General features: G+C 34.6%; 3 protein-coding genes across 3 annotated transcripts in view; 2 read left to right on the forward strand and 1 right to left on the reverse strand.

Moving 5' to 3' along the window:
• LOC112510383 (CRIB domain-containing protein RIC4-like) overlaps nucleotides 1–1,238 on the forward strand; it is a 3,613-nt gene extending 2,375 nt beyond the window's left edge. Inside the window, exon 3 of the mRNA XM_025115781.1 lies at nucleotides 882–1,238. Coding sequence (XP_024971549.1) covers nucleotides 882–1,147 — 266 coding nt within the window. The 3' untranslated portion in view covers nucleotides 1,148–1,238. The remainder of the gene's footprint in view (nucleotides 1–881) is intronic.
• Nucleotides 1,239–3,832: 2,594 nt separating this feature from the next.
• On the forward strand, nucleotides 3,833–7,678 carry LOC112509587 (tyrosine-protein phosphatase DSP3-like). The gene is made up of 5 exons (XM_025114611.1): nucleotides 3,833–4,298; nucleotides 4,371–4,464; nucleotides 5,932–5,989; nucleotides 6,089–6,132; nucleotides 7,276–7,678. The coding sequence occupies exons 1-5, from the start codon at nucleotides 4,123–4,125 to the stop codon at nucleotides 7,522–7,524; spliced, it is 621 nt and encodes a 206-aa protein (XP_024970379.1). The 5' UTR covers nucleotides 3,833–4,122; the 3' UTR covers nucleotides 7,525–7,678.
• A 3,734-nt stretch (nucleotides 7,679–11,412) lies between these two features.
• On the reverse strand, nucleotides 11,413–20,616 carry LOC112508562 (probable WRKY transcription factor 34). The gene is made up of 8 exons (XM_025113230.1): nucleotides 20,430–20,616; nucleotides 20,377–20,386; nucleotides 20,197–20,320; nucleotides 16,762–16,923; nucleotides 13,305–14,044; nucleotides 13,047–13,205; nucleotides 11,732–12,346; nucleotides 11,413–11,560 (listed from the first exon to the last, which is right to left on the reverse strand). The coding sequence occupies exons 1-8, from the start codon at nucleotides 20,614–20,616 to the stop codon at nucleotides 11,413–11,415; spliced, it is 2,145 nt and encodes a 714-aa protein (XP_024968998.1).
• Nucleotides 20,617–22,726: the final 2,110 nt, after the last annotated feature.

The following is a 22,726-nucleotide window of genomic DNA, read 5'->3' on the forward strand; positions in this document are numbered from 1 at the left end:
ATTTTATAAAGATAATAATTAAGTATTCTGTTAGAACTCAATGATTATCCTAATTATATTTTATATTTTTTATATTTAAAATGAGATGTTTATCCTGTATTTGATTGTGTTTATCTGCAGTTAATTACACGAATTCAGATATGAGATGAAATAGGATAGAGATGAAATCGTTTAGGGATTTAAGAGTTTTTAAGAGTTTTAAGAGTTTTAGCCAAATGCTTTATAATATAGTATATATATGTATATATATATATATATATATATTATAAAACATTTGACGAAAACTCTTAAAAATCATTTTTTATACATAAAGTACTGTTAATTAATGCATATTACTTGAAATTTAATATTACAAGTAAATCGTATATATGTACAACTTATTAAAGTTTCATTTTTGAATTCGTGTAACTACCTGTAAATAAACATAATCAAATACAAGATAAACATCTCATTTTAAATATAAAAACTCTAAAATACAATTAGGATAATCATTGACTTCTAACAGAATACTTAATTATTATCTTTATAAAGAATTATATTATTAAATTAAAAAAAATCACTTCATTATTAAACATAACAAAAGTTATAAAAAAACGAGAACTTTTAAATTAGTTAATTTGATACTAATATCGATATATTTATTTTCAAAGTTTTATAATGTTTTTTATTCAAAAATAAAAACATTATTGTTTTCTCAAAAACCATGTAAAACCGTATTATATCGACACAAACAAATAATAAAACAAAATACTAAAATCGAAATGTATCTCGTTGCATTGTGTCAATATCCTTCTAGTGTGTGTGTAAGTGTATATATATATATAAGTGCATGTATATGTCAAACATACGTACTATCGTCTTAGTCGTGGAAATTGAGACAGTGTTCAAGGAGGAGACGGAGGAAGCGGAAATGGAGATGGAGATCGGACTTCCAACAGATGTAAAGCATGTAACACACATTGGGTTTGATGGGTCCACAACCCACAATGCCAACGGTTGTAACGACAACTTAGACGTCTCAGATCTTCTCTCGTTGTGTCCTGATTTTGTGGCTCAGTATGAGCAACGAGCTACGTTTGTACCAATAGATGCAAGTTGTGGGATGCAAGATAAATCATGTAAGTCACCTGAAATTAGAGGAAAATGAAACGTGTGTATATAGGATGCAAAACGTTATACCATTTGTGAAGATTGTATGAACGATAATTAATGGTTTCGTGCATGAAATTGGTCAGTCGTCGATAAATGATAGTGTGTCGTTAAAAAATTAATGAATATTTTTTTTAAGTATATAATACTTGTATACAACAACTGCAACAAATAAGCTCACACACTCTCTTCATCTATGGTGAGGTTTGAACCCCTGACCTCCTATGAGGCCAAATGCTACGATACTGCTAGACAAAAGACCATTTGGTTTATTAGGGTGTGTTTGGTCGATTAAAATAATTTCCCTGTGGACGGTTGAATAATTTCAGTAGTGGCAACTACGCGTTGCAAGTTCAAAGAACATGACCGAAAATACGAATTGATCTATAGACACACCATTGGTAGTCCTCGGCACTGCGCGTTGCACGGTGAACCTTATTTCGATAAACCTTATGTGAACACAAGATACATATTGTGATACCTACCAACAATATTCACTGTGATACCCAGATATACATACAAGATGCACAACGCGATACCATTTAGAAAGCAACGAAAATGACACTATGATACATTTCATAAAACATAGAAAATACACTATGATACACGTGAAACATTGTGAACGTTATCAGTATGGTACATTTTGATTCACAAACGTTTTTAAAATACGATGCATATTAGGTAATTAATTTTAATTAAATATTTCCTTCAAAAAAATTTAATTAAATATTTTGATTAGTTGTAAAAAAATAAAATTAATATATTACTCTTTTAGTTTATTCAAGAAATATCTTTCAATACCTCAAACAAGTGGTTCACATTGGATCTCACGATTATTACAAACTAATCAGTTTTCGTTTGAATTGACTCATATATATTGATTTAATTAATTTATTTATTTAAATTCTAATATAGATTTTTTTTTTTTGCAAAAAGAGGGTTAGCCAAAAATCTTATGTTAGGAGGGTCAACCAAATAAGCTAAGCATCCCAAGTTCAAAAAATCGATTAAAAGCAGTCAACCCCATGAACTGCCACATGGACATCTCAATTTTCCTTTATATATTCACCATTATTTGTCAATCTTTTATTTATCTATCAATGTGGGATAGACAAAAGTCAATTACAATTCAAGATTAAAAAAATACTCGATCTTAATGTGTCACATCAATGATTGTGGTCCTTGCTTTTGAATATAGAAAGAATAAAGATTATATATATATATATATATATATATATATATATATATATAAAAGTTGACAAAAATGAACCAACCACGTGAATTTACAGGATTAACCAAGAGAATCCAATTCTACAAGTTAAAATAAAGCCACTTCAACCTCCTCTCATTTGCCTATCATCAATTGTCATGCTTTACTTTCTCCATCAATGTGGGATACATAAAACTCAACGCAAGAAATATAGAATACTCAATTCTTTGGGTGCCACATTATTTATTGTGAATCTTACTTTTATATATGTAAAGATTTAAAACTAAAAATATATTATGTTTTTCAATTTTAATATAAAATTAAGAAAATGGTGAAAATTACAAATATACCCCTCATTTAACTGGACTTAACGAAATTTTTTAACGATTGTTAGACAAAGGGACCGAACTGTTCAGAATTGACACTGGTCATGGAACAAATATGAGTTTTTAAAGTTTAGAGATGATATCTTTTGGCAATTGCAAACACTAGAGACCAAGTGTGAACTTTACTCTTATTATTTTTTAAAGTAAATTTGATTTCTGGTCCCTATGGTTTGTTATTAATTTCAATTTTCGTCCTTGTAATTTAGAATTTACGATTTTCATTCTTATGATTTGCAATTCATTATTATTTTCGTCTCTAGACTGGCAGTTGTTGAATGATTTAGTGCAGAATGATTAAGTGGTCGGAATGATTAAGAGGCTTTTATGATATAATGTAAAATGAAATATGATTGTTTGGTAATAGTTTACAATGAAATCAGGGCGCTTAATGATTAAGGGAGACTCAGGATATAAAATCATTCAGAGGGTTTTAGAACCATTAAGAGGCATAATTTTTTTTTTTAAACAAGATCCACCTTTTAATGATTCAGATGTTGTCTCCTAATGAAACTATTAAGAGGTAAACAAATAACCCTTAGTTCCTATTTGTAAATACTAGAGACCAAAATAGTAAAGAATTGTAAATCACAGGGATCAAAACAACAACTAACAGTAAACCATAAGAACTAAAATAACAATGAATTACAAACCATAAAAACGAAAACCATATGAACGAAACAATAATTTTTAACAAACCACATGGACGAAAAACGTAATTTACTCTAATCTTTAAGAGTAAATTACGTTTATATCCGTATGGTTTATTAAAATTTGTAATTTTAGTCCCTATAGTTTGTTATTCATTGTTATTTTTGTACTTATAGTTTATAATTTATTGTTTGGTCTCTTTGATTTACAATTTTTTTTAATTTTGATTTCTTGTACTTAAAGATAGAAATTAGTTTAAGGACGAAAATAACAATAAGCTGCAAACCGTAAGGATGAAAATTGTAATTTATAAACCACATAGATGAAAATTGAAATTATTAACAAACTATGGGGACTAAAATTGTAATTTATTTTTTATTTATATTTTTTTTATGATTATGTGGAGAAAGCTATGGGCGAGACCACCAGAATCCACCTTAAATTCTACGTACAACCAAACCTTCATAACGTACAACTCCTTAAAGCATCAGTCGACAATCCTAACGAATCGTTCGTTTTTCTTCAATCACAAATTCCCAAAATCCATTTCCCCAAATTCGTTGTTTAAAACCCAAAAATTAACCCAATTTCATATTGTTGGGGAGGGGGAAAGAGAGATACGAGACGCCCAATTGACCCTTTCCTTCAATCTTTACACCCCCAATCACAAAATTGACAACAATCATGCATTGATTCCTTCATCGTTTTCCCCTTGATTCAACGAATTTAATGATGGGTCTGAAGATCATGAAGTATGGAGGGAAAGAAATGGTGGAACACGACGGTGATCAATCCTTCATTCCGCCGATTAATTTTGCGAATGTTGAAGATCGAGTTTACAGATCTGGATTTCCTCAACCTGGAAACTTCGCATTCCTCGAGACGCTACAGCTTCGATCTGTGATGTGAGTTGGTTTTACGGTTCGATTTGGTAGTTTGATTGAATTCGTGATGGGATTTGGTGTTTTTTGGTGTAGATATTTGTGCACGGAACCGTATCCTAGGGAGAATTTGGAGTTCTTAAAGTCTCGCAACATTCGATTGTTTCAATTCGGAATTGATGGAACCAAGGTTGTTTCTCTAATCCATTCTCGATATAAATCGTTGGATTATGTATTCATTTTGATGTATAATCTGTGTTCTTGAGATTTCTGTTCGAAATTTTGGTGGAATTGATCATAGAGAATTGAAAATTAGGAAGAGAAATGTATTTTGTTCAAGTTCATAAAAAAAAGTAATGTTTCTATTTTGGTATCTAAGATGTAAACTTTTAAACATTTAAGTACCCGGGTAACTGGATGAAACATTAACCGGTTATCATGTTGATGTAGTATCTAACTCAGTATTATTTGTTGAAGTATTGACCGGATACCACATCACACACCACATCAGAACATTTTAATAGTATAGTTTTTTTACGTGACAAGTGATGTGGTATGGAGACAGAAATAATATTTCCTGCCAATGAGATTGATTTATTAGTTTTTTTTATATATATAGTTTTTTAAAAGTACTGAAATTATAGAACATTTTAATAATATAGTTGCTGAAATTCTCTATTTTAGAGAATCTGTTGAAGTTGAATGTAATTCTTTTATAGAGATTTTGACTTTTGATTATCTGTTTTAAAGAAATTATTTTTGAAATCTCTGAAATAGAGAATCTGATGGAACTAGATGCAGTTCCTTATTGAAATTTTAAATTTGGTTTTTTTATTTTAAAGAAACAGTAATTATTGAAATATCTGAAATCGAGAATATGATGGAATTGGATGCAATTTTCCATCTGTGGAAATTTTTGGAAGTTGAATATATGCATGTACTTGAGAATGTGTTATATACAAGTCATGTACTGTTTGTCAACAAAAAGTTTGTAGCTACTTTTATATGTAGCAATTTGTACATTTGAGACCAATGTGTATATTTGTATTTCATAATATATGCAAATGTGTTGTTTGTTATAATTGAGCCTATGTTATTTGGAGGAAAAAAACCCTAAACGTTATGATGTCCTAGTGAACCAAACGAGTCCAGTATATTCTAACGTCATAAAAAGTAGCTGCTATACTCTTTGAGGTAGATATCAGATAGTATATTCTCAATTGACTCGAGCAATATACTGAACCTTTTCCACCTCCCACTTGGTATTTACTTAGCTTGTCTGGTTTGGCTTTAATTTGACAACTTTAACTGAAAAACGAACATATATTTGGTTTTGAGAAGGTTCGGTATCTTGCTCGAGTCGATTGAGATATTCGATAGAACGGTTGGCGGTTTGGCTGATCTGTTCTAGCAAAAACTCGGTAGTTGTCTTTATGGATAGATATACTTCGTTGAACTTCATTAATTGATCGGTTTTTTCAGAAATACGAATCTTGTAAGGTAAAACCTACACAAATATGGACCCGATAGATATAACTGGTTTCCGTTAGGTTTTCGTTACTTTCTTTTCTTGTTCAACGTTGTTCGCTTTCTTGATATGATCAACGACGTTATGATTTATGTTTATAATCTACGTTGGTATAATTGAAACGTGTAGGAGCCTTCCGTGGACATTCTTAGGAGTACCATCACGGAGGCTTTGAAAGTTTTGATCGGTAATGGATCACGAATGGAAAATTTTACTACAGTTTCGTTTAAATCTTCTATATATTATTCGATCTCATACGGGTATTCGCCTGTATTTTCTTTCGCAGATGTGAGAATCCATCCGGTTTTGATACATTGCAAACGAGGAAAGGTATGTTACCGATAAAAAGAGGGCAAATTGCATGAAAAAGTAACGTGTTTTAACTTGATTCCTATTTTGGGTAACTTATTCTCAAAACTTCCATTTTGCTGATGTGGTATCCAGCTCAGTATTATTTGCTGAAGCATTAACCGGATTCCACATTACTCGCCACATCAACATGCTAATCGGTTAATGTTTCAACCGGTTACCTGAGTACTTAAATGTTTAAAAGTTTACATCTTTGGTATCAAAATGGAAGTTTTGAAAATACGATACCCAAAATAGAAATCATGTTAAAATACGTTTCTTTTTCATGTAATTTGCCCATAAAAGAATGCTCATCATGTTTCACATCAACTTGACATTTATGTTAGAGATAAGATTTGTCCCTCTTGCATGGCAGTAGTAATTGGGCCCTTCATAAAGGCCCATTTGGTTTGCTGGATTGGAATTGGATTCAATTCCAATCAAGCGATTGGTTTAAAGGGAAGTCCAAAATGTAATTCCCAATCAGGGATTTAGAAATCTCGGGGTTGTTGGTATTTCACAGGATTTCATAGGATTAATTTGTAATAATGTTTTACAATATGTTAAAAATATTAGTTTTATAAAAGGGCAAATTGCATGAAAAAGTAACGTACTTTAACTTGATTTCTATTTTTGGTAACTAACTTTCAAAACTTCCATTTTGATATATAAGATGTAAGTTTTAAACATTTAAGTACTCGGGTAACCTGTTGAATCATTAATCAGTTATATTAAGATATCTATGACAACAAATAATACTGGGATGTATATCACATCACTCGTCACATTGACATGGTAACCGATTAATACTTCAACCAGCTACCCGAATACTTAAATGTTTTAAATTTTACATCTTAGGTACCAAAATGGAAATTTTAAAAGTACGTTACCCAAAATAGAAATCAAGTTATAGACGTTACTTTTTTATAGCAATTTGCCCTTTATAATAATCATATAACAAAAAGTAATTTAATTATTTTTATAATTATTTATAATTTTTGTTTTTATAAATTATTTACAAATAATTCAATTGCATTCCAAATCCGGCAAACCAAACACAATACCCATTTGGGATTTTTGGTTTTGTGTCGGTTTTAACATTGGAAAATTGTGTCATTATGGCAGCATCGTACAGGGTGTCTTGTCGGGACCCTACGAAAGGTTCAAAACTGGTGTTTGTCGTCAGTGTTGGAAGAGTACAAGATTCACGCGGGCGTGAAATCACGAGACACCGACTTGAAATTCTTGGAAACGTATGACGTATCGTACCTAAGGCAATGTCTTCATAGTGTCATCTACCAATATCACGGATACGGTTCCAAGAAAAGACGGTTGCTCTCGGGAGAGAAGACGTTTTGCACAAATCCCGAATAACGTCTATTTAACGGTTTTCGGCTTTTCTTAGGGTGATGCTTTGCAAATAGTTCCTTTTCAACACTATACCATACAAACATTGATTTAAGTTCTTTAAAGGATTCATCTTGAAATTGTTCTAATCAAGGGGAAACAAAGAAGAGAATTGATATCATCATTTCAGAACCAGAATCAAACCAAACAAACACAGTATATTCCACTTGGAAGTCGGGTTTGGAAGGTTTAATGTACATAAATATTTTTTCCGTCACAAGAAATAGAGAGGATGTTTTCGACAAAACCTCCACTTGTCATTTCTAGGGTTGTTCATCGGTTGACATCCATTGGATGTGAGGGGAACCGGACTGATCCAATCATTCATTAAATGTTGGATTTTGCCAATCGATCTGATTCGATTAACATTGGATAACCGATTCAATCCAATCTAATAGATGATTGGATCAGTTCGGTTCCATCAAATTGATGATCCGTTGGGATTGGATTCATCCAGTGTGTTAATTCAATCTAATTCTCCAACAATGGTATAAATTGATTAATCACTTTTAATATGTGTTCAAACCAACACAAGGGAAGTTAAAAATTCAAAACTTCACATAAAACAAATTTGGATTTAAACAATTTGAAAATAAATTAATTGGATGATAGTTAGATAGACAACTGGATGGTTATCGGATGATTAATTGAATGTTGATCGGTTCAGTTCGGTTTTGGTGGGTTCTGAACTGCCATCCGAGAACCGACTGATCTGAAAGCGGCAAGTTATCATCTCGAGAATCACCAAATCAGTTAAAAACGACAATAGAAAGCTATTGATAACTTGTTAAGATAACTTATATTCAAGTCTTTAAAAACCCGAGCATTTATAACGGATTTTCTAAATAAAAAAAAGGTAAATTGAATGAAAAAGTAATGTACTTTAACTTTATTCCTATTTGGAGTAACGTAATTTCAAAACTTTCATTTTGTAACTAAGATATAAGGTTTTCAACATTTAAGTACTCGGATAACTGGTTGAAACATTAACCGGTTACCATGTTGATGTAACGATTGATGTGATATCCAACTCAATATTATTTGTTGAGATTGATATCTTAATCTAAAATTAGTTTTTATATATTGTTATTTTATATACATATATCTAAATTAGTTTTAATGCTTTAACCGATTAACCGGGTACTTGAATTTTAAAACTTTACATCTTAGATACCAAAATAAGAATTTATTATCCAAAATAAGAATCAAGTTAAAATACGTTACTTTTTTCATTCAATTTGCCCACAAATTAAAATAGAAATGTAGACATTTATTTTTGGTACATAGTGACCATTATGAAAAGAGATATTTTTTAATTGTTTTCCACAAAAAAAAAAAAAAAAGACTTTAACTTCAAAGTTTGTTTATTAACAATTTGAGTTGTGACCCACAGGTTAAGTCTCAGGGGGGATGTAGGGGAAATTTCATTTACCTCGGATTCGAATCCAGACATTGCCAAAGCCGTTGTGGCCATGGAGGTTCACATGCGATGACTTCAGACCATTCATGATTGTCTGAGGGATTAATCGATGCACGTAAGCTGACTCGGAAACTCACGATTACCCAAAAAAAATGTTTACAAGTCTATTGGGGGTATCAAAAATCTGTTGAAAATACTATAAGGTCCCGTTTGGTTTGCAGGGATAAAATGGATTTGATGGAATTTGGATTTCAAATCCATTGTAATCACATGTTTGGTTTGTTGGATTATCAGAATTTGAAAAATCCTAGGATTTAATTGAAATCCTATAAACATAGGATTTTGAAATCCTTAGGGGTGCTTGGGATTTCACGGGATTGTATGCAATAAGGTTCTAAAAAGTGTTAAAAACGTTTGTTTTGTAATAATCGATTAATAAAAACATAATTTACTTATTTTTATAATTATTTATAAATAATGGAATCCAATTTCATTCTAAATCCTACAAACCAAACACACCAATGATTTTAAATCCATTCCAATCCAAATCTCTCCAAATCCAAATCCCTCCATGAAATCCAAATCTCTCAAAAACAAGCATGCAAACCAAACGGACACTGAGAATCTTTTATTTTACGTTCTGTGGAGGTGGATTTTTGTCGTTTGAATAATTCTGTGTTCGGATCAAACTTTGCGTATATTATGAATCGAAGGAATATCTTTAGAATCAATAACGGAAACGAAGATAAATGGTGTAAATGAATAACATCTTAGAATATATGCAACAAGCATCTAAAATGCATCAGTTGAAAGCATATCTTTTACACGTCATCAAAAACGATATCAGTTTTGACAACTGTTAGAACCAGTTGTTAACGATAAATATAAATATTCGCAGATATCATTCATTATGTATCACACATTTGCATTATTCATGATATTAATTAGGGCAAATTGCATGAAAAAGTAACGTACTTTAACTTGATTCCTATTTTAGGTAACGTACTTTTAAAACTTTAATTTTGGTACCTAACATATAAAGTTTTATACATTTAGGTACCCGGGTAACCAGTTCAACTATTAACCGGTTACTATGTTGATGTGGCGAGTGATGGGATGAAATTGGGTTAAATAGCAAATAATACTGAGTTGGATACCACATCACTCGTCATATCAGCATGGTAACCAGTTAATGTTTCAACCGATTACCTGAGTCTATTAATCTTAAGGTCTATTAGTTGCCTCACGTGCCTCTCATGTGAAGGGTATTTTTGTCACTATTAGTTTTTACCTCCCTTTCTTAATTGAACAAGTAGTCTAAGACAAATTTCAAATGAAAAGAAATTTATTAAGCAAATAATTAATTTTGGTTCTGAATAGAAATTTTCAGTATAACTCTTAAATAGTTTCATTACGAGACAACCTTATAATCGTTAAGAGGTGAATCTTGTTTGGAAAAAAAAGTCTGTCTCTTAATGGTTCCAAACCCTCTAAATGATTTATACACTGGGTCTCCCTAAACCATTCAAAACCCTAATTTTACTGTAAACAATTATATTTCATTTTGCACTATATCATGAAAGCCTCTTAATCATTTTGTATATCCAACAACTCCCAAACAGCCCCTAAATCGTTTTTGCTTGAACCGCTCAATTATTAAGACGACATTCCAACAATGTTACAAATTTTTAATTTTGATTCCTCATAACTTCACCCTTCTTTTCCAATTTTACCCTTAATTTTGATATGGATAAATTCATTACTCGTTCTATTGTTAAGGGTAAAATTGTCATTTAATTAACTAAAAAGTGTAATAATTACACATTTCTAAAAGTATCTGCCTTTTTCTTTACCAACATTTATTTTGGGGCGTCGGTTAAGCCCGAGGGGGATGTAGTTGAAATGTCATATTTTCAAGGTTTGAATCTAGGCACTACCAAAGCCATTGCGACTATGAAGGTTCACCTAGAGATGTAAACGAGTCAAGCTTTTAACGAGCTACTCGAATTCGAGCTCATTTATCTCGAGCTCGAGCATAATAATTCTCGAGCTCGAGTCGATCACGAACACAAAATAGAACTTGGTTAACTTAACAAGCCGAGCTTCATAAAACAAATGTTTGACTCTTCTCGTTCGAAAGCTCCATTAAAATTTTCAAGTCGAGCAAAGCATAGCAGAGTCGAGTCGAGCCGATCCATTCGAACATATACTTTCTAGAGCCAAACATGCTCGTATATTCATAAATAATACAATAAAAATATAAAAATCATCAATCTCGAGCCAATAAATGAGTTAATCGATCGCGAATATGAGCCCATAAATCGCCATCAAGCTCGATAACTCAAAAAAATATTCGAGCTCGATCCCGATCCCTACATTGAAAAAATTATTCGAGCTCGACCCGGTATAATCTTTTTTAGCAGAGCTCGAATAACCTAATACTTGACTCGGTTCGGCTCGTTTACACCCCTAAGGTTCACCTTCGATGACTCCACGCCATTCGTGGTCGCCAAGGGCATCCAGTCAGTACACGTAAGCTGACCCAGATACCCAAAGTTACAAAAACCGTAATACGAAATTCGGCTAAAACCATCAAATGATCAAGTTCAATGGGAAGGAAATAACTGAATCAAGTGCAGAAAGCACAAACTGATTTTATGCATTTGAAATAGGAAGATTTGTATACTTCCTTCACTAATGAATAAAGAGCAAAACTATAAAACTTATGGAAAATTCGGAATTATTCGACAATACCTGGCCGACGAGGCATCATTTACACGATCCGGGACACGAAGAACGTTCTCATAAAACCCGTCATCCTGCTCGACTTTTGGTTTAATGAATCTTCCATTGTTTTGTATAAAAGATTGAGATTGAGCTTCATGGGTACGTTTTCCATTGTTATTAAAACCGAAGCCATTATGAACCATGTGTCCGGAAGGTGGTATGGTCATCGGTAGTGAAAGAGGGTAATCGGGTAAAACCGAACCAAACGATATCGGACTTTGGAAAGGAACGTATTTCGTCTGATAAATAGAGGAAGCTTCGAACTTTGTGGGCTCGGGATCGAAGTTTCCAACGAAATTGGATGGGATATATTCATTAGTGAGTTTTCTGGCATACCGAAGAGGAAGATCTTGAACTTGTGGTTCGGATTTAGGGACATTTGAGATTCTTGGTAACGATAGACTGTTAGGAGTGTTGGAGGCCGACCCAACGTCCATTGTTGCATGGCTGCTGTTTCGGGATACGGGCACTTCGTGGTTATGTTTTCCTTCGTATGTTGTCAGCACGGATTTTAGATCGTCTGAGGCTCGTTCGACGTGTTTTCTCACCGGGCATCCAGCACTTGTGCATTTGTAGTAGCTCCTGTAGGAAAAAACGGTAAATGGACCGAAATCGAGTGCTAAAATATCACTTTTTGGTAGTTTTCTTGCATATATAAATTTCTTTGTTTATGTATTTCGGGAATATGAGTGTGTGACTTGTTATAACTGATCCTATTGGTAGGACAGAGTATGGGTCTGTCAACCCCCCACTAGGGGCGCACTATGCCAAAAGCGCGAGAAACCCCATCCCTATCTTTCCTTTTTTGCCCCCATGTTCACAATGAAGAAAGATTATGAATGACAACAGCAGAACACATCCCCCGATGTCATTTTCGAGTCTATATCAAACAAAACGAACCCAATATATCCCACTCGGATGTGGAGTGGGGTCCAGAGATAGTAGGATGTATGCACCTTTATCCGAATGGGTAGAGGGGCTATTTAGCTGAATGACCTCGGAAACTAAATTTAAGAATCTAACCCTCTAGTGTATTTCTAAGTTTTTACGGGGATCAGACTGTTTTGAACCAGGTCAGATGGAAGTCATTGAGCTAAAAAGATGCTTACCCACAATCCATTTTTATAGTCGAGAATGTTACCCCGTAAGCACTTGCCGAGGTAAGCCCAAAGTTTTAAAAAGCGGGCCAAGATCAAGCAACACCAGAAACCAAATGCATAACACAGGACTCGACATTTTCTGGTTCTACATGAATGTAAACATGACTTTATAAACCAATTACCTTGGATTCGGGTTCCCTTTAACGACCTTTTGGCCATATTTCCTCCAACGATAACCATCATCAAGTATATCAACATCGCTCTCAATTTGAACGACGACTCTTGGTTCACGCATAGCTCTCGATACCAAACTCGTTTCCAGTAAGAAATTCCCTTTCTTCCTGAAACGAACGTTCACCACAACATCAATGTGCCAAAATTCTCATCTAACAAGAAAGCATACCGAGAGAGTTCATTTACATGGGTCTGAGAAAGAACACCTCCTTTTCAAGTCTGATTTATCTTCATCGGCGTCATCTCCTGGTGACAACATTCCTACGTTTGTTCCATCTTCTTCATTAAACTCACAATTACCGTTTGAAGATGAAAGCTCGGGATTACCTGCAGATTCAAAAATACCCATGGACTTCCCTTGGGTGGGTGATATAATATCAGAATTATCAGTGACAACCGATGTGGAAGATGACAACTCCATACCATCTGGCGTCCAATCTTGACGAGTTCCGATATTATTATTTCCCCATACCTCCCCCTCTTCGATCTTAATGTAGGATCCGGAATCACTAAATGAAGCCGGGGACCCAATTACGTTGCGATGACCTTGGTGATTATGAGCACCCTTATATATGATCTCGGTAATGTGACCATCACGGGAACGTTCGACTTTCTTTTTAACTTGACAATTTGGATGTGTACATTTGTAGTAGCTCCGAGGATATTCGCTGCCTTTTACTTGCTTTTGTCCGTACTTTCTCCAATTGTATCCATCTTCAGAGTTCCGCATGGTGGCCTGAGTTGTTTCCTTCGGGTACCCATCAAGGAGATGTCGTTTGGTATGATCTCCTTCTGTAGATTTTATTGTAGCAGCATTATTGGCATTCCGAATGGTACTTTTCACAGCTTTAAACCCCTCCAATTCTGTTGGCCGGCCTTTTGTGACCCTTTCTTTCGATAATGTTCCTGAGAATTCGGATGGAATTGTCGGCTGCATGGCAGAGTTCTATGTTAACTCCAAAATTTAAGAAATTGGGAAAATGCAGTAAATATGATCAATTAGGTGAACCATATATTTAGATACAAGCGGTTTTATGATGTTTATGCATGAAGGTTAAGGGGAAAACCGAAAAAAAATGAAAAACTGAGGAACCTTGGTAACCGTTCATCTGGACGATATACAAATATGCATACAAGTAATTTGTAAGCAATTTGTCCGGTATGCATATGTGCATAAAAACCAAAAAACAGCTTCAATTACTTGTATGCACATGTGCATACCATCCAGATTAATGATTACCAGGTGTTCCCCAGTATTCTTTTTTTGGAATTTTTCCCCAGAACCTCCCTCCTCTATGCATGAACATCTCATCATAGTTTAAGGCTTACAACAAACTCGATTCATATTTATTATGGGCCCTTTGTAAAATGGCCTTCTGAAAGGATTTCTTTTAAATCCATATCCTTCTGAGTGGTTTGAGAATTGCCACCACTTCCATACACCAAAATGCTTAAAAACATGTTAGAAGGTCATGGATTTAGTTGCCTCCCACATTGACAATGACAACATTAAACCTTCACAATCACACCATCTCAAGTACATCCAAGAGCAGTACAATCATCAACATCATTATTTTTCAATCTTTTTCAGTTTTTGGTTCATGATCAATCTCTTTATCTATTGAGGCAAAGGTGATTTGGTGCTTACCTTGTATCTGTTGGTGATTTTAATGTCACCAAGCATTTTGGTGTAATTGTGATTTTCAAGGGATCGACTAGGTGCAACACAAAGATAATGTGAGCTAGGAGGTGTGAAATGCACACTCACAAATGTTGCCCCTATCACCTTATATTGCCATAAGGTGGGGGTCTCGCAGGGTCCCACAGGCAGCGCCCCTGGCAGCGGTCAGCAGACAGGGTCAAGGGGGGCCACCCTCACAGGGTTCAGGACAAGCGCCTGGAAACCTCTACGTACGAAGAGGATTACTTAGGGATTGTGAGTTTATGAACATTCCGAGTGAAATTCAGAAGGTTAGGTTTAGGAACTTGGTGATTTGGAGACTAAGTATAGATTGAGAAGCCTCTTGGTCTGCATCAGAAGCTTTTGATTGGGAAGAGTTCTAACTCAGAGCTTTTGAAGCTGGCTTCTGACTTGGTCTCTGAGTTACCTTATGACTGTAGAGCTTCTGAGCAGCCTGCCTCTGAAGTCTGATCCTTTTCAACCTTATCCACAAGCAGTTACAACTGTTGTGTAGTTATCTATTAACGCCTACCTACCGCCTAACCCTCAATCTCTCTTATAAATATATAAAACGGATAATCTAGTGTATATATACTCGAGCATTCTCCGTTAAGAACGAGAGTGACTTCTTGGATTATCCCAATGCTGATTTCGTGAAACCTACGGCATTAAGGGTTGAAATATTATCTGGAGAGTGCATTATATACACGTTCCAATGATTATCCAAGTGACTGAAACCACAAAACCCAGATTCTCAACAGTATCACTTGAGTTTCGAATCATTTGATTTAGAAGGGTATCATTGGAATTGATTTTGGTGGTAAATGAAATAGGAAGAGAATGGTTCAAGTGTCACGACAATTGTTTTAAAAGTACATTCCAAATAATATTTTAAGGATTTTATTATATTATTGGCATCATAAAATTTCTACCATGATTCAGGAAGCCAAATCCCAGGGGGTAAAGTTTTTGCTGTTTACCAACTGACACTCCGTTATTCTCTTGGCATGCCCAAGGATGAGATTCAAACTCATGATAAACCAAACCAAACCAAACCAAACCAAACGAGTCCAGTATATCCGCTCAGGACCTACCTCTATCCTAGAGCTGTTTACGGGCGGGACAGCCCGCTAGAACCCCCTATCCAGCCCGCTAGAAAAGCAGGTGTGGATTACCATTCTCGAAGAAATAGCGGGCCCAGACTGACTTGTTAAAATTAACGGCCCGCATGGGCGAGGGAAAAAGTTGGGCAGGCCTGCCCGCCCACCCGGTTAATATTATTATAGTAATTAACTTTTATAATTAAAATTTACAAATAAAATTGAAAATTCTTGATACTTATCAATTCCCACTTAATTATGACTTATGATAATAACATTCTTTTAAAATCTAAAAAGTAAAAACATAATTACCTCAATTAGTCAATTCCTTATCATCTCATTTGGTCATTTCCTTTATTGATACTCTATATTTAGCGAAACAACTTTTTGTCTCTAAATTATAGTACATTGTTATGTATTTACATCTAATTTTAAGTTGGAAAAATTGTTAATGTATTTTGAATTATTTTACATAACTTGTGATTTTATATAAGTTTTGTTTTCTTAAAAGTATAAAAAGATTTTTTAGGCTCGTTAGCCCGTTGGCAAGCCCGGCCCATTTATGGGACGGGTATGGGCAAGTTTTCAAGCTTGTAAAATAGGACTTGGGTTTTCCATATTAGGCCCGTTGGACAAAAAAATAGGTTAGACCTGGTCTGGGCCCTCCAAGCCCGCAACAACTTTATTCTATCCCAAGGGGTAGAGCCTAGAGAGGTTGTTTCCGTGAAGAACCCGGTTTGTGCAAATGTTTTTAAATGTTGTTGTCATGAGCATATCACAAATGACATAAGTGTAGTGAACTTAATATACGAGAGATTTCATAATCTACCTAAAAACTTTTCCATCTTAAACATGAAATAGAATTACGTACATAATGTTCACCTGATTTTGTAGGTCGGGAATGCATGGCCATAATAGTGAACCCCCATGAGACGGGTATGTGAAAGAACCATTGTCACTGATCCTGTCTTCAACTGCTGAGTTCATGCCCAAGATTTCATGATTGAGAGGAGGGTACGGCAAGGTTCCAGTCGTAGGAGATGCCTATGAAAATGAAAAATCACACCATAATAAACAAGTTATATAAGAGATAAACCAACAGGATTACTTGTACCAGGTTTTGAGGAAAACAAAATCATGATTTCATACATGGAAAATCTAGAGTTTAGAGTTCTGTTGTCAATATTTGTGACATAAGATCACCAACCAAATGATGTGACATGAAAATTGAAATTTTAAATCATGACCGAGGTTCAAGGGAAAATCCCAAAAAAATGAAAAACTGAGAAACTGAGGAACACCCCAACAACTGTTCCTCTGTACGATATGCACATATGCATACAAGTAATTGAAGATGTTTCGTGGTTTCTTTGTACGTGTGCATGTTATGCACAGATGCATATCGGACAAATTACTTATATGCACATGTGCATACCGTACAGATCAACAGTTATTAGGGTGTTCCTTAGTTTTTTATTTTTTTACGGTTTTCCCCTTGAACCTAACCCATCTACCGACCCTTTCAACCATTTTCTCCTTTCACTTTTTTAGTTTCTTCTTGATTGTCAAAATTGTTCATTTCCTTGACCAAACATATATAACGATCAAAAAGGAGATCAGAATAACCTTCCCACGATCATTGTAACCATCTCATGATGCAATGATACGAAAAATCAGAAACTCAGAAAGGTCATCAAGTTACTTAGACTTGTCAACCGAGCAAATTGTAATATAAATTCTAGATCTGATGTTGCTCTTCCGAATACCATGTTTTGGAGCACTTCAATTCTTCTCTCAAATAAGTTCACCATAAGCTGTTCAAGCACCAAACATGCAAATTTATTCATGGCTGTATGTATTACTAAATCCAACTACCATACCACTATATCCCATTTAGCATCCCAAAAAAGATGTAGCTTATATATGAGAATTTGAGATCAAGGATGAGGTTTCAGTGAGATAAGCTCATCTATGTACTCACAAATTTCTTCTGTCATGTTCGGTTGCCACAGTCATAAAGGTTTAGGGTTTGCTTTAGAGTTACCATTTTCTTGGCCTACAATTCTATTCTCTACAAACAATAGTGTGAGAGAATATGTGGAACCCCCATATCACTCTCCAAAAGAGACCTTTAGGAGAAAAGGGAGGTTCCAACATATATACAGGGGAATGGTCCAATTCTAGCCGATGTGGGACTCCAAGACGCCCCCTCCAATTGAGGCTAAATGGACACAATTTTTCCCGGAGTGTCGAGAGGGTGGCTAGCCAAAGTGTCGGGTCCCTAGAGTGGCAGACCGTGGCTCTGATACCATGTGAGAATATGTGGAAGCCCCATATCACTCTCCAAAAGAGCCCTTGAGGAGAAAGAGGAGATTCCAACGTATATATGGGCGAAATAGTCAATTCTAGCCGATGTGGGACTCCAACAAACAGGTTTCTCAAATCTCTTCAAAATCCAACAAAGTACTTTGTCATTCATAAAACGCCCACCAACAACAGTAAGTGAATAAAAAAACTTTGACTCGCCTCTACTATATGCATTGTAAAACTATATCACATCATCAAACCATAAAACAGCCCATGATAATTGTAATGTCATGGCTGCTCTTTTCTAGTTCCCCACTTCTGCCTTTCAACTACAGAAATGTGGGAACGCGATGTTAAACGAACCAGAAACATATTTTTTTGGATTTTCTAACTGTAAGATCACATAAAGAATCTGATGTACAAACATAGATATATGATGTTCAAGAAAATCCCATAGGTATGATGTCGAAGCAACAGCAAGTGATATAGAACTAAAGACAGTCTAAAAGGAGCAAATCCTCCATGATAAAAAGTTGCATTCTAGCAATTAACAACACATTCTAAGTACCCTATGAACCACCCAATAATAGATTTGAGTTTGTAAGGGGTTATTTAGCTAAATGGCCTCCTGACAATTGCTTTTTAAATTCATGACCTTCTGACAGGTTTCTAGGCATTCTTATATATGAAAGTGGCATTCTTCTGTTATGAAGTGACATTCTCAAACATGTGAGAAATTCATGGATTTGACATATTGTGATTTAACCGAAGGACCCATTTCTAAGCAAGGACATGTCAATGCATCAGCAACGAAGGGGTTGTTTGGTTGGTTGGTTTTCCATTAAGTCCTTTATCTTGTCTGGATTAATTTGTCTATATAGATTGGAAAGGTTAATGTTTGGAAGGGTTTTTTTCATATATGGAAGGAGCGTGTTTTTTAATTGAAAGAAAAAACTTGGCTTTCTATATAAAAGCTCCCCCTATAAGCTTAAGCCACTTTCTATATCAATAAGCCACTACCAAACAGTTATGTATAGTTGACCAAATAAGTTGTGAGTCCCATTAAGCTCATTAAGCTGCTAACAAACAGGCCTTAAAGCACATTTGCTCTACAAGGCATCCTGTATGCATCAGCAGCCAAGCCATCAAATGAACTAAATATATAGTAGGTAGAGCTCCCCAATGCAACTTCCCTATAAGCTAATCACACATCCTAATAACTCTAGTCATTAACTTATCATGCATAACAAGTAAGGTTACCTTAATTTTTCCCTAAAATAGTTCATCTAGATCAATTGACTACCAAAGCCCCTAAACCATTCAGATAAAGTTGTTGAAATATTGATACGCACCGCGCCCCATTTGAAACACGCTGTTTTGGGCCCAATCTGATGCTCGCGACTGGGCCCGTTGATTCATGGAAGTTACTCTTTCGGCTGCTATTGCTTCTGGATGACCTACACCGTGACTTAGGTCGCGGGTAGGGTCACGGGAGCTTATGTTTTTCAGCATATATGCTGATTTTCTTAGGGTTTTAGCAAGTTCTTAGCACAACTCTTCCATAGGGCGATTTTGGCTCGAGTGCAAATCATTTTGGAGAGTTTTTACCTTGAGCTTGTAGGATCTTTGCTTAAGGGTAAGCTCTATTGTAATCTCCACGATTTGTTCATCGATATATACAAGCTCCATCTCTCACCTGCGGATGTACACTATCTCACGATAGTGGAACCAAGTTAAATCTCGGTGTTATTTGTGTTTGCATTTACATTGTTTGGGTATCGATTTGGATTACACATTTAGGATCCTCACAGTCCGTTTCAGTTGTTGGGTTGCAACTTTACACATTTTGACATTTGGTTTGGGACATTTGTGCATTGTTTTCCATAAATTATCACAAAACAAAGCTTAGGATAATCCTAGACGACTTCAATTTCAAATTAAAATGGTGTGGCCGATTAACAATACACAATTGAAGGAATTTTGAATGAACTTAGATTATAGGAACTTTACCTGAGAATTAGGGAGCATAATAGGTGAATCAAGCTCAAGCAATGACGTAGGACTAATGCCGGAAGGTATCGTAAGGAACTGAGACCAAGCAGTAGCAGGCGATGAAGATACTGAAACACTGATGCTCGAAGAATCGCCATCAGAACCACGTTTTGCAGCCCTTCTTTCTGCAATACTAACTCTTCTACAACTCTTCACTCTCCCCTCCATACTATCAACATCGTTATCCTTACCATCACTACAAACCCTACTCTCCTGCTCCTGATCCTCTAATTTCCCCTCTTTCTCCTCATCATTACCAATATTTTCAGCCTTCAAAACCAAAAAATCGTCGGAAATCAAACGATTAGGAGTCGTAATCAGATCCCCCCATTCATCATCATCACCGCAATCCCCTCCGTTCTCATCTTTCTCCGTCATTTTCCTCAAACCCAAAAAACCCTAATCAAATTTACGAGATGATCGAAATGACGCAACATCAATTCATTTAAACAGAATTGACACTCACAGTATCAATCAAACGAAGTGAGCAGCCAAATAAACGGATTTGAGCTCAAATTAAACACCCATTGTTTATACAGTCCACCACCATAGATTAAACTCAAATTCCATGATGAAACAGACTTTAATAAGGATCGAAGAGAGAGATTGAAGTGTCAGTTAACGTGAAAATTGGGACGATAATGGCTGGCCGGGAAGTACTGAGCGGAGGTTTGGATTTATATATAAATCTATACATACGACATTGATATATACATATACATACGTGCATGTATATATATATTATTTAGAGAAAACTACAAATTTGGTCCCTATGTTTTCTTACAAATAATACTTTTCGTCCCTGTAGTTTTAAAGTCACATGGCCATCATGATTTGCAAAAACATCCAGATTTGGTCTCTCATTTTAACAGTCGTTAAAAAATGGCAATAAATAATGGCATGTTTCAGAGAAGGATCCAACGTAGAGCATATGATGACCCGTGCCACCTTTTTCTTCCTCCATCGTACTGTAAAAAATATAAGATTGTGAAAAGTCTCACAATATCAATTTGTTGTGTGTCACCGTATATATTTTGAAACTAAAATAATGACACAAGTTTTATTTGGTAGAGTTGGTTTGCAAGACTTTTCATTCATTTTAGACCTGAGTTTTAATCTCGTTAGTATCATTTTTTTAGTTTTTACCTTTTAATTTCAGATTTGTTATTTATCGATTCTTGTCTTTTACCCAATCAAAAACCACAAGGATCAAAATAATAAAATCGATTTTGATTAGACAAGACAAAAAAAATCTAGAAAAGAACGAAAATTACCCACATTTAATGAAATACTTAACGGTCGTTAGAGGAAGAGACTAAATTCAAACGTTTTTGCAAACTATGATGATCATCTTCTAATTTTAAAACATTAGGGTAAAAAGTGTTATTTATGACAAACCATAGGGACCAAGTTTATAATTTATCCTATTATATACTATATGTTTGTATAAAGCGAAGCGTGATTTAAAACGGTTGGGGAGATGGGGGAAGGAAAAGGGGCACGTGGGAGCTGAGCCCGGTTTGTAGGGTTGTTTTTGGTGTCCGTTAGATGGCACGTGCCGTTGTGTCAAGTCATTTTATTTTGAGGGAATTACATGTTTGGTCCTTGTAGTTTACGTGGTTTAACATTATATGCCAATAAAATGAAATTATAGAAAAGAGCCATGTGGTTTAACTTTTTAAGAGCAAAATACAACAAAAAAATAACGTATTTTAACATAATTTCTATTTTGAGTAATGTACTTCTAAAACTTTTATTTTTTATAACTAAGATGTAAAATTTTAAACATTTAAGTACTCGGATAATCGGTTAAAACATTAATCGATTACCATGCTGATGTGTGGAGTGATGTGGTATCCAACTCAGTATTAAGATATCAATCCTGGTATCACTCGTTTACATCAGCATGGGTAACCGGTTAACGTTTCAACAGGTTATCCGGGTACTTAAATGTTTAAAATTTTACGTCTTAGGAATCAAAATAAAAGTTTAGAAAGTACGGTACTGAAAATAATAATCAAGTTAAAGTACGTTACATTTTCTTGCAATTTGCCCATTTTTAATGCTCTGCGGATAAGTCAATTTTCTGAACTCTAAAGGCATTTAGAGCATTTCTGAAAGCATGCTATAAATTTTTTATAGTGGAGTATCAAAAGTTAAAATCTTTTTTAAAAAATTACATTCAACTCCAACAGTTATTCTATTTTAGCAATTATATCATTAAGTATATTATTAGAATACTAGAAGGGTGCTCGCATAATATAACGAGATATATCTCAATTTTAATGTTTCTTTTTACTATTTATCTATGTCGATATAATATGGTTTTGAGAAAGCAATTATGTTTTTATTTTTGAATAAAATATAAATTTAAATATACCATAAAAAATTGGGAAAAATATATATCAATATTAGTATCAAATTTACTATTTAAAGTTATGGTTTTTTGTTTAATTTCTTTAATTCAATATTTTATTTAGATTTAATA

This window comes from Cynara cardunculus (assembly GCF_001531365.2).
Source record: "Cynara cardunculus var. scolymus isolate 2C chromosome LG 3, CcrdV1, whole genome shotgun sequence".
Lineage (NCBI taxonomy): Eukaryota > Viridiplantae > Streptophyta > Magnoliopsida > Asterales > Asteraceae > Cynara > Cynara cardunculus.

Coding starts and splice junctions, on each gene's coding strand:
- LOC112509587 (XM_025114611.1), top strand. CDS start 4,123: ATGATGGGTCTGAAGATCATGAAGTATGGAGGGAAAGAAATGGTGGAA. Junction 4,465..5,931: donor TCGGAATTGATGGAACCAAG/GTTGTTTCTCTA, acceptor TGAAACGTGTAG/GAGCCTTCCGTGGACATTCT. Junction 6,133..7,275: donor TACATTGCAAACGAGGAAAG/GTATGTTACCGA, acceptor TCATTATGGCAG/CATCGTACAGGGTGTCTTGT.
- LOC112508562 (XM_025113230.1), bottom strand. CDS start 20,616: ATGACGGAGAAAGATGAGAACGGAGGGGATTGCGGTGATGATGATGAA. Junction 16,924..20,196: donor TTATGCTCCCTAATTCTCAG/GTAAAGTTCCTA, acceptor TCATTTTCATAG/GCATCTCCTACGACTGGAAC. Junction 12,347..13,046: donor AAAGGGAACCCGAATCCAAG/GTAATTGGTTTA, acceptor TTTTTCCTACAG/GAGCTACTACAAATGCACAA.